A 12,350-nucleotide genomic window follows, 5' to 3' on the forward strand; every position below is an offset into this window, starting at 1 on the left:
GCTGGGCCAGGGCTTTTGGATGGAGGGATGGAGGCGTCAAGTTGGGCCGAGAGAAGGTCCCGCTGGGGGGCGCCACCATCTTCTCTAGCACCTCTCAGGGCGCCCCTGCCTGCCAGGCGGACAGAAGCTCCTGCTGGGGGACGCTGCCATCTTCTCGGGCACCTCTCAGGGCGCTCCTGCCTGCCAGGCGGAGGGAAGCTCCCGCTGGGGGACGCCGCCATCTTCTCGGGCACCTCTCAGGGCGCTCGCACCCGCGGGGCTGAGGGAAGCTGCCCCGGGGAGCGCCGCCATTTTCTCGGGCGCGTCTTGGAGCGCCCCTGCCAGCCGGGCTGATGGAAGCTGCCCCGGGGGCGCCGCCATTTTCTCGGGCGCCTCTCAGGGCGCCCCCGCCCGCGGGGCTGAGGGAAGCTACTGCGGGGGGAGGTCGCCATCTTCTCGGGCGCCTCTCTGAGGGCGGTCCTCGGGGCGCAGGCAGTGGGGGCCGGCGGGGCGGGTTGCTGCGCATCTGCCGGAGCCACTCTTCCCGCAGAGCAGGGGTAGCAGCCGCGCACCCTGGCCGGGCTGCGGGCTGGAGGTTGGGGGCACCTCACCGCCTCTACCGCTCGCGAATTAAACCGATAAGGGCCGCGCCTCCGAGGGCTCCGCCAGCGCCACGCTGCGCCCGCCGGTCCGGGGGGCGGCTCTCGCCGCGGGCGCCGAGGGCGAAGGGGCCGGCGGCGCCTGGGGGGTGCCGCCGCTTGGTCGTGGGTTTTTCTTCTCGCCGCCTTCGCCCTTTCCAAAAAATTGGGGGGGGGGGGGGGCAAGCGGAGACCGCCGATACCTGCCTCAGCCCCCGGAAGTCCAGCGTGCGGCTGCGGCCAGGGCAGCCAGGTCTGACTCAAGTCTGAATAAGTTCAAAAGGGCTATTTGGGACATCGTCGCTTGTTCACGGCTCTGTGATATCTGTAATATTAGATACGAAAAAAAAAAAGTTTAAATTTTGTCCGCCATCCAGCCTTGTCTCCGGTGTGTTTCTAGTTTTGTTTAATCCAGCGGTTACAGCCAGAGCAAGGGGCTGGTCCCTTGCGGTATATATTCATAACCTGCTTGATGCACATCCAGTTAGGGGCGCTCACAGGGGCGTGATTTTTGCCAAGTTGTCCTGCTATCTTCAGGAAACCATTGCGGCTCATTGTAATTTGCTGTCTGTAAAACAGAGAAGTAATTTCCTTGGGTAACGACCTTTAGGTATAGGTAGCGTAGGAATAAACTCAGGCCGGAAAGTATGTTACATAGGTGCATTGCAGCTTTCGAGACCGTTAATCTCAAAGCCCAAACAGATTTGGCAATATCTGCACTAAATTATTACGTCCGGAACTTTGCACTGTTTGGTGGCGCTTCAAATTATCAAATATCGATAGCAACAGAACATTACAAACAGAAACTCTTAGTATATGTTCGATCGACTTTTAGTGACCATTTCAAAACGGGCTAGGACCTAGAGGAGCAAAAGCTGGGTTATTTTTACTCTTTGTTAAAATGTCATCGCTCCGATTAAATACAAACTTTAGGCTTATATAGAAAGTTTACAAGCAATGGAGCGACAAGAAAGGGGCATTAAAATGTAATCGCATCCTGCTTACATGCCTGTGCCGTTGTTGTATATACACAATTTTACCCGCTTAAATACACGGTGTATACACGTGTGGGTAGATCTGAACAGAGGCTCGTACATTTGTAGCGCGTGTGCCTGCAAACTTTCGCCAGATTCAGCTGTGCTTTATTGTTTATGATCGGGATAGGTGTGTTTAATGATTGTCGCTGTGAGATCCCGTGTGTGTGTGTGTGTATGTATGTGTATGTGGGGGGAGGCTCAGCTATGCTTGGCCGTTCGCGCTCTCCACAGACAAAGACGTCTCCCGTTCAGGAGTGCGGTAGCCTGCAAAGTGTGAATAATTTTCAGCGAGGAGTTACACTAAGTGGGAAAGCTTTTAGCACATTATCCACTGGCAATTGGACTATAATCTAATTGTCAGCCCTCGGGTCTTAATAGAGCCTTTCTCTTTCCACCATCGGATTTGCATCTGGGAGATACCTAATGGGTTTAAAATGCCTCGCATTTTGCTCCAATAAGCCACCTTCTCGGTGTAGGTGACATTGAGATGTTTCTGTTGTGAAATTGAATCTCGGTTACCTGGGCTTCTGCCTAGCTGGCACGGCTCTTTTCGTTAAATGAAGAGTGTGAACTGGAGGCTAGAGCGTGATCTCCCCGCGGCAGAAATAGCGTTGGAAAGTGGGTTTGTTCCGAAACCAGATAGCGTAAAAAGAGGGTGAATCCAGAGGAGAGAGCTCCGTATGCAATATGATTATGTGCAGCGGAGGAGAAAAAGCTGAAACTAGAGCTGATAATCGTGTAAGGGAAGTAGCATGCTCCAGCTGCGGGGGAGCAGAGCCGGAGCCGCGCAGTTCCGTAGCGGCTGCTTGGTGAAGTAGCGATGCGCTCGCAAGACATGAATGGGCGCTCTGGCGACCCTGCCCGAGCAAATAAAGAACATGATTCTTTGCGTAGGATCAGCTGTTTTCATCTAAAAGAAATATGATAGTCATAATAACAACAACAACAACAACAATAATAATAAAATGTTACGTTCAAGTAAAAAGCAGCCGCCACAGGTTACCTTGCAATACAGACTGAAAGGTCTGGCACCAGCTCCCAGCAGGACCTGGCAAAAGACAATTATGAGCGGAGGGTACCAGTAAGGGTTTCGGCAGCGGCACCCCGCACCCGTGGGCTTGTGTCTAGTTAAAGGGGGGTTTCTCCCTCTGCACATGCGATCGGTGCGGTGGAGAGAAGGGGAAATAACGGGGGAGGAGGGAGCAGATGCAAATGCCAGGTTATCCCCAGGGGTGGCCGGCAGAGGAGATCATGTTAGCTCAGCTCAGGGCTCTGAAGGGAAATGACAGCCGGGTGCGAGTTTCGGGCACACCGCGATGGGTGCTGCCGCGGGGCTGCGTACAGATTTGTCTCTGCGGCGTGAATTGCGGGGGGGGGGGCGCCTTTTGCGTGGGCAGAAGCACGAAAAATGGGGGGAAAAAATAACGGTGTCCTCTCTCTTAGCTCCGTGAAACTGTTGCTAGAAAATGAGCGTGGTTCCAGGCTGGCGCGGGGCTGGGTCGGAGCTTTGTGTCATCCAAGCAAAAGCACACTTGCAAACAGCCCTCCTGCTCGGTGGGACTCTAGTTTTCCTTTGGGGTTTCTGCAGTTTTCTGTCCCTTGTGAGTCGTTCTCGTCGTGATTTTGGATAGGCGAGAAAAGGGCCGGGAAGAAGCAGCGTTCGCCGTGGTCGGCTTACATGGGATCAGGTTTTCACCTTTGCGTTTCAGAGATGAGAGGGACGTTTTAGAGAGGGTCTGAAAATTTGAAAGCTGACGATGAGACTGAGATCTAATACTGGTTAAAGCTGGTAAATGAACGAGCGCAACGAGGTACGCAGCAATGATCTGCACGTTAGTTTTTGCCAGAGCAACAGACAGCAGGGAGTTCTTTATGAGAAGGACGAGAAAGGATGCTTTTCAGGGTCTGGGGGAAAAATGAGAGCGAAACATACTGAAATGGCTCTGCCATGCAAGACTGACAGTAGCGACAAACACCTGGATTTACTAGATAGCCTAAAACCACACCAACTCTGCTGTGTAGATTGCGTGTCCTTTTTGCAGGGACAAAGCAGTAATGAAGGATTTGATTTAAACGCGTTGATAAAAGGCAACTGCCTTGCTCTGGATAAGCACAATTCGCAATTCCGCTCTCGGGACCGTAGTTTGTAGAAAGGTGACAGCCGTTCTGCCTCGGGCTGCAGCGAGGGTAAGCGCTGGCGGCGGGGGGGGATGGGGGGGGATCGGCTGTCCCGGTTCGCATCCCCCGGGGAACAACGTGCAGGGCAGGGGAACATTTGTTATTTTTCCCCCTGGTTAGAAAAGGAGAGGGGATAGTAGGTACCTCCGGAGATCCCAAGCAAGGCGCCCACCCCGGTGAGGACTAGGCGGCCGGATCCGACTCCCTTTCATTGCCCGAGGGGGAAGGGGGATGCTCTGGGCGTCCGGGTGAGATTCACTCCTTTCCTTATCGGAGACGGATCAGGGGGAAAGCTCAGAAAGTAAAGATTCTCGTGCGATGGAGCGAAAGCCCACATGGTTTAACAGAGCAAACAAAGCCGGGTTTTCTCCTGTGTGGATAGACCCACACATTTTATTTTAAAAATAAAATAAAACGAAGCCCCTGGTTTATTCCCACCCCGCGTGCTTGATCGCCAAGGGGCGAGCAGGGACGTTCAAGCCCCCGAGGCCGGTGGCCTTCGCCAGGGGAGCAGCCCCCCAGCCCCGGCTGCGATCGCCGGCCCCGACCCCCGCGGCCTCGGTCTCCTCCTCACCCCGCAGAGCCGCTCTCCGCCCAGCCATGCCGGCACCACCGTGCCCCTCTCCCCGCTCCGCTCTCAGGGCCGGCTCCGACGTTTAAAAAAAAAAAAAAAAAGCGGCGGTGAATCTTTCTTCCCCGGCTAAAGACAGTGACCGGTCCCCCCCCGTCGGTGTGGAAATCCGTAGGTCTGCAGCTAAGCAGAGCAGCAAGGGGGTTGGGAGCTGCAGCAGCTCCCGGGCTGAGCCGCATTTCGGTGTTTCCCAGCGCGGCGCGGTGAGCAGCGCGGTGTTCACCGCCCGCCTCCTCGGGCGGTGCACGGGCCGGGCACGGCGGGGGCAGTTCCTCCAGGCACGGGTATGTTACGACCTGGGTGCTCGGGGACGGAGGTACTCGGGGAAAAGGGAGAGTTTTCCGCAAAATGGGCACTGTCATGGTTGCTAGGCTTGGTGGGTGCAGGGGTAGGAAACCCAAAGGGAAATTAGGCGGTCCCCCCCCCCGCCCCCGCCAGGAAGGCTGAAGCGAATAATTCCCCAGGTTATTTGTACCTTCCCTTGGCTTTTTCCCAAGCAGGCCAGACGTCTCAGGCCGCGGGAGTGCACACGCAGCGAGCGCCCAAACCCATGCCCCAAGGGAAGCATGTGCGTGTGCCCACGGGAGAGCCGGGTCGGGACCCGGTCCCGCTGCCGCGGCCCGCTCCCGCCGGCAACGCGGGGCGCTAAAGGAGGCATCTCGCTCCGCTCCGAGTAAAGCGGTTTTTTCAGTCTCTCTCTCCTTTTTTCTTTTTTTTTTTTTTTTTTGGTATTGATGTTGGGAGAATCGTTTGCCTCGCTTTCTCTGTGACAAGAGGAAACGCTTCGTGACCCGATCTTGCCACTGTCGTCTGGCTCCCCCGGCGTCGGGGCTGGCTGGGCTCTTCCTCTTTGCCTTCCTCTTTCTCTCTAGCTCACGCCTTAGACAAGACCTGGCCCCCAGACCACTATGGGCCACACTGAAATCACTTCAGGCTCTTCTAAATATTAGTCCTGTTTGTGATAGAAAGATATATTTTTAGTGGATTCAGCTGGTAAAAGGGGAAACTCAGCAGCTGGTCCTCGCCCATTTCAAAGCAATAAAGCTCTGTTTGTTTTACTGGCTGAAATTCCAACGGGCGGCCAGGGCGACCCGAAAAATTTTCTTCTCCCTATTAATGTTGAGGCGAGAAGCTCAGCAGAGAAGGGTCTCACAGATCTGTTGGGATCCAGGATCTAACGGGGGTAGTCCTTCCAGCAACATGTTTCTTGGCACTAGACTGCTTATTAAAAGCCCCTCGGATTCTGTTCGGTTTTGAGTTTAGAAATCGGCACTTAAGTGCTCCTGGGTCGTTTTAGCGAACACATCTCTTTAGTCCTCTTTTAATTTAAAGGACTTCAGTTAAATTCCCCGCTTTTTTATTTGCAGGCGGATGCTTACATGATGTGTTTGAAAAAGCACTGGTGAACGATTCGCTTAGATCACTGTCTTGGAGTAATCTTGTTGGCACCATCAGCCCGTCCTGATTTTCTCTCTGCGTTATGTGCTTGATCAATACCATCTAGTTCGGTGGAACTGATTAAACCAGGCTGAAGGAAACTATCCATTCGCGGCTCCACGCACCGAGTGGCGTGGCTGGGACAGGGGCTCTCGCCCGGTGTCGGTAGGGGCGAGTGCATCTGGCTGGGATCGAATAATATTCGGGATGTGGTGCAGGGAGACCAATGCCAAGTGCACGACAGACCAGAAGGAGCCTTCCGTACGGGCAGGAGGACCATAACGACAAAGCGGCTGCTTAAAGTGTGCGTGTATATATATATGTGTGTGTGTGTATATATATATACGGAGAGAGAATTTAAATGTAAAATTAAAAAAAGGCATCCCCCGTACAAAAGCCCTGGCGCTTTTCCTCTCTTTAACCATCTCCCCGCTGATGATCGCCGCGGCGCAGCCAAGCGCCTCGGGAGCTCCTCTGCAGCATCCCGGGGAGAACCGCGTGTGCGCGGCCGGTCCTCAAGGACTCCCTCGAAACCCGGGGGGGGGACGGGGGGACGGGACACCGGGGCGGCGGCGCGGGGGGCTCCCCCGCCGCCTGCCCACCCCGTGGGCAGGCAGGGCCGGCCCTGCCGCCTGCCCCTCCTCCTCCTCCCCCGGCGGCGCCGGGCCGGGCCGGGCCGGGCCGCGGGGCCCTTGACGTGTCCCGCCGCCGATTGGCCGCCGGCCGATAGGATCTCCGCGGCCCGCAAGTTAAGGCGGGGAGCGCGGCGCGGCGGGCGCAGACCGCCCTGGGCCGCCGCCGCCGCTGCTGCCGCCTCCTGCCCGCCCGCCCGCCCCCCGGGCACGGCCGCCGCCGCCGCCGCCGCAAGAGCCTCCCGGCCGCTGCCCCCCGCGGGCCCGGCGCGGCGCCCGACGAGCCTCCGCCGCTGCGGTTCCTGCGGGCGCGGCGGCGGGGCTCCGCGGCGGCCATGGAGTACACGCCGCCCCCCAAGCCGCAGCTCTCGTCGCGGGCCAACGCCTTCTCCATCGCCGCCCTCATGTCCAGCGGGAGCTCCAAGGACAAGGAGTCCCCGGAGAGCACCATCAAGCCGCTGGGTGAGTGCGGCAGCCCGCGCCGGGCAGCGCCGCGGCGGCCCGGGGGTGCCGGCCGCCCCCGCCCGTCGGGGCCGCTGCGCTGCGGCGTTTCGCCGCGCCCGTTCGCGTCCGCGGAGCAGCGCCGGTCGCTCCCGGCAGCCGCTGGCCGAGCTCGCTCCTCAAGTGCTCGTTTTCTCCGAAATCCGCCCTCCTCAAAGCTCCTGCAGCCCGGCTCAGACAGCAGCGCGTTTCCCTCTGTGTGCGTGTGTGTGTGTGTGTGTGTGTGTGTACACACACACATTATATATATATATAATTTTTTTTTCTTTGCAGAAGCAAAAGCTTCACCACAGAGGCCGCTTAAATCTCTCTTATTTATTTATTTATTACCGTCCTTTTCAGGCGAAGTTGTTTATAATACGAGCCATTTTCTAAATACCTCCAGCTTAAGTTACTCTGTTTATTTATCTGGCTTTGCCGTTCGTTGAATAATATCACACCCTAAGGTAGTGATGTTTCTCTTCGCTGGTATGGAACTAAACCTTCTGTTAAATATTTATTGCACGTCATCTGTGCTTTTAAAAGTCAAATAAAAAGAGTCTCCGGTATTGTTCCTAGTTAACAAGGACTAATAACATTTGTACGTAGACCTGAAAACTCCCTTATTCCACAGCTACTCGATGCGGGCTCATACGGACTGTTTTAGTCTACAGTAATTGCGAGGATTTTTATAATAATTCTTCGGGATTTTCGGGTAAGCGATTTCACTCATATTCGGTCGCCTTGATTCAGATTCCCGAAGTCTTTAAAAAAAGTTAGTATCTCCCCTCACCCCGCATTTCTGTGACTTGTATTCCTTGGATGCATACAAGAGTTCGCAGAAAACTACGAAAAAAAGAATGTATTAAAAATTCTCGGCGCCAATAAACAAGATTTCATTCAAGATTAAAGGAATTTTAATGTCTGCTCCATCTAATTAAATGACTTAATAGATTTCACGTATTCTAGGAATTCCTTGTAAGTTTAGATATAGTTTTTTTAGTCTGCGATAGTGTAGGCCGGGTATGTTATAAAATGCCTGTTTGACATATTTAAACAGTCTCGAGTTAAACACATCTCTCTTCTTTTTTTTTCTTTTTTTCCTTACAAGGCTGTTTTGAAAACGTTCGCTCAATTCATATTTCTATTTTTTTTAACTCCATTGCCCCACAGTTCAATTAGAAACTGAGGGAAAACGACTGTCCGTAACTCAGCTTTTATTTGCTGAAAATTTGGGCGGAATCTCGCTCTTTTATTTATTTATTATTATTATTTTGATTTTTTTTTTTTTTTTTTTTTTTTTTTGCACGGGTCCCGCGGATTTGTTGCCTTGAGTCCGGCGGCAGACGCGGGCGAGCCACCCACAAGAAGCCGCAGCAGGGCAGCGGGGCTCTCCGCGGCTGAGGTTATTGCAGTAATGCTCCATCCTCTCAATTCCTGCCGCTGACACGCAAATTGGACCGGTAAATGCGCCGCCGCCTGCCGCGGCTGCCGGGCCGGGCGAGCTGCCCCGCGCAAGCAGCGCGGCCGCGCATCCCGCCGCGGTGCCTCGGGCCCTTGTCGCAGCCGGAGCCGAGCGCTCCCGTTTTAACGAGAATTAATGACCTTTCCACGGAAATCCCCCCCGGTAGCGGGGGGCAGAGCGCAGGGCGGCCCGGCCTCTCCGCGCCCCGCGGAGGGAGCTGGGGCCGCGGCCGCTGCGCTCCTGCGGCCCCCGGGCACCTCGGGGCACAGGCGCCGCTCGGGGCCGCGGGGGCTGGCGCGGGCGAACCGCTACCGTCCGAAAAGCAAAAGCGTCGCTCCCACCGCAAATCATGAGCTGACGCCCTTTGCTCGGGTGAAGGCTGAGTGCCTGCCTCTGGAAACGAGCTTGCTGTCGCCGGTAGCCCCGTCCCGGCTGAACCTCCCTTCTTTTCTCCCCCAAACCCTGCAGAGCAATTCGTGGAGAAATCCTCCTGCGCCCAGCCTTTGACCGACTTGTCCAGCCTGGACCCTCACGGGGATTTTAGCACGAGCCCTTCGTCCCTGTGCACCGAGCCCCTCATCCCCACCACCCCCATCATCCCCAGCGAGGAGATGGCCAAAATCTCCTGCAGCCTGGAGACCAAGGAGCTCTGGGACAAGTTTCACGAGCTGGGCACCGAGATGATCATCACCAAGTCGGGGAGGTAAGGCTGGACGGCAGCGCGCCGGGGGAGGGCAGGGCACCGAGATGTCCTCTCCGGGCAGCTGTTTAAGTGGAAATTAAACAAAAACAACGACAACCCCCTCCCCCCAAACATTCAGAAGAGCCTTGATCTTGGGGGAGCAGCAGGGCCGGGGGGGCCCCCACCGGCGGGCGCTGCTAGCAGGACTCGGCTCCCCGCGGCCACTGCTCGGCCACCGCGCAGACCTGTCCTCTGCGGGAGGCTGAGCTCGTACGGGACAAGTCCCAGCGTTTTTGGTACAAATTTAGACGCCCTAATAATCTGCAAGGAAGCCCCTAGCTTGCAAGCGAGTGGAAGTCAGCACTGTGGCTGAAAGCTGCTTTGCATTGCGCAGCGACTTTGCAGGGCTGCGTTGGTACAGATATATGCAAATGCAGGGTCGCGGAGCAGTAATTCTGTTTTTTTGTTGTTTTTTTGGATGAACGTGTCTTTTCTCTGTTTGCATATCATGTGCAAAACAATCGCAGGTTTTCTAGTCATCTCAAAGCATTGAGCTTTCTCCCTAAGGCTCTTTGGGTTTGGGTCAGCAAAATGCAGTCGTAGGAGCCAAATGTCAGTTTTTGTAATCCCCAAAGTTACTTGTTATTAATATAGCTCCCTGATGATTTTTATAACTAGCCAAATATATCAGTGTGTGTTTAAAAAAAAACGTGTAAAATTTGCAATGTGAAGTTCAATTTTTTAAAAAGTTGCTTAACTTCATTTCTGGTATGTGGCAAAACATTGCATTTTAAAATCTACGTTTTGTCAAAATTCAAGTGAAGAAAAGGAAGCTTACATGTGGCAATACTTCTTGGGAATATTGTGGACAGGCTAAAACAAGATGCATCTGCAGTTTGTGGGGATACTCATGGAAATAATTTCTGCAGTATTTCCCTAACCCTAGCATGGATCCCACAAAAATAAATGTTTGTAAGAACTTATGTACCTTCGGTACAACTGTTTTCTGAAATCATTGTTTGTGCACATTAAGAACCAGGCAAAAAATGCATTTTTCTCCTTTTTCACTGTTACCATTTTATCTTTTTGCTTCAAAGAAATTATTCCAATTTCTAGTTGTTGTTTCTGTGTCTATTATAGAGATACGTGGGATTTAATTTCTATCACGCTGAAATAGAAGCAATTGATGTTTCCATTTTTTTCCAGGAGTTTTAAATGTAATTCTTATTTGTGGTAGCTTTTCAGAAGTTTTTATTTCTGCTCTCCATCCGCCTGTTTATTTTCTGATCTGCCTTTATTTCAGGAGAATGTTTCCTACGATCAGGGTTTCCTTTTCGGGAGTGGATCCTGAAGCCAAGTACATTGTGTTAATGGATATAGTTCCTGTGGACAATAAAAGATACAGATATGCCTACCACAGGTCTTCCTGGCTAGTAGCTGGAAAAGCTGACCCTCCACTCCCTGCAAGGTTTGTAGATTTTACAGCTGGTTTGTGTGTGTGTGTGTGTGTGTCCCTTCAAGAAATACCTATTAACCTTTCAATGCTGTTTGCAAACAGTGATCTGCGAGCCTGAGACCTTGCCAAAAAAAGTTGATTTGAAAACTCTGATTAATTTCTGTGAGGCAGAATCAGGCCTCAAGTCTCTGCATGAGGTTTGATTTATACTGAATGTTCCAAAGCTGTGCAGGATTTGGCTTAATGCTGTTTTATATTTTTTAGAAGAAACTTGTCTCAATTTAGATCATGAAACTTTTTTTAAAAAAGTCTTTGATTTGTGTGTTGGTTCCCCCCACAATTCAACCTTATAATTTAAAGCAATCCAAGCACCACCAGGCAAGTCCAAGTAGAAATACTACATTACAGTACAATGCTGTTTATGCTTGAAATGATATTATTTCTTGATAATATATCCGATGTTTACTAACTAATAATTTTATTCCTGCTTTTAGTTATCTCTTACACAGCAGTCAAGGTATGTACTGGTGTATCCCCAGTAGAGCTTTTTTATTTTTTTTAAGGAATCGTAGCATTTTTCTGATACCTTAGGAAAAAAAAAATCAAGTAAACTAGCACCCTTTCCTGTTCAGAACAAAATGTGTAGAAAACTCATTTCTAAAATCCTTCCATTACTGTAATTAATGTCTGACTTCTTTCGGCACTGGGAAACTGAGGCTACAGCCCTAGGCCTTATGGTAGGAAAGCATTTCAGCGGCGACCTATACTTTATCATATTTAGCACAGCACTTCAGTATGTACTTAAGTCCCCACGACCAGTAAGGCAGAAGCACATGCAGCCTTGCTGAGTCAGAGCTGGAGATACGGCAGCAACGTGGGTGCTGTTCTGGCTCCGCAAGAAACCTTTCTGACATGTGGAGAGCTCTGCGCAGGCACACAGATCCCCTCCAGGTGTCTTAGCCCAGGGTTAAGATCTTGGGTATTACAGAACAGGAATTAAAACAGAAGAAATGGAAGCACATTTTTAGGTGTGGGTGCGAGACCAAATCCCGAACAATTTTCTTATATAAATAGTTCTGCTGAAATCTTGCTGACTCTGGATCTCTGGAAGGCAGCTCAGGGAAGTAAAGAAAAAGTGCATGCGTGGAAGCTATTATTAAAGACAGCAACCTAGGAGTTATGCTGGCTTTGTTTTCAGGGCCAAAAACTCCTTCTTGTAATGTGGTTAACAGCTAAGGGCTTCATTTTGAAGTATTGTAATAGGCACTGCTCAAACCCCAAGGAAAAAGATGACTCTTGTTCCCAAAGGAGTCAGCGTCAAACAAAAATTAAGGAAAGACAGAAATAGTCTCAGGGCAGGGTTTTCCCCTTCTTCTTTGTGTGTTAAAGTCCCTAGCTTTTTTGGGGTACCTTTAGCTAGACTGCTAATCCACATACCATCTGGCATAGAATAGCTCAATGAAGAAATTCTCACGAGACTAAGACAGGAGGCTGATCCTTGAAGTAATTAGCAAATTCCTTACCAACTTTTATAGAGATGAGGTCAAACCTTATTGCAGTTTACTATTTATTATCATATTGGTAGTTCTTAAAGGTCCCCATCAGGTCAGTGCCCCTGTGTGCTAATGTATACATATGCTGCATAGCCTGTTTCATTTTCAGGATGTTTAGACAAAGCAGAACTGATAACAACATGGGCACAGATTACTTTTTATTTCTATAAATGGTACTTGCA

The 12,350-nt window shown here is 51.9% G+C and overlaps 1 protein-coding gene across 2 annotated transcripts in view; it reads left to right on the forward strand.

The window, feature by feature from the left end:
- The first annotated feature begins 6,849 nt into the window (after nucleotides 1-6,849).
- The window catches only part of TBX20 (T-box transcription factor 20), a 41,124-nt gene continuing 35,623 nt past the window's right edge, over nucleotides 6,850-12,350 (forward strand). For both annotated transcript variants that reach the window (XM_067291265.1, XM_067291264.1), the window contains exons 1-3: nucleotides 6,850-6,994; nucleotides 8,946-9,180; nucleotides 10,463-10,627. In XM_067291265.1, the coding sequence (XP_067147366.1) occupies nucleotides 6,868-6,994; nucleotides 8,946-9,180; nucleotides 10,463-10,627 (527 nt within the window). In that variant the 5' untranslated portion in view covers nucleotides 6,850-6,867. The remainder of the gene's footprint in view (nucleotides 6,995-8,945; nucleotides 9,181-10,462; nucleotides 10,628-12,350) is intronic.

This window comes from Apteryx mantelli, chromosome 2, assembly GCF_036417845.1.
Source record: "Apteryx mantelli isolate bAptMan1 chromosome 2, bAptMan1.hap1, whole genome shotgun sequence".
NCBI classification, from domain to species: Eukaryota; Metazoa; Chordata; class Aves; order Apterygiformes; family Apterygidae; genus Apteryx; species Apteryx mantelli.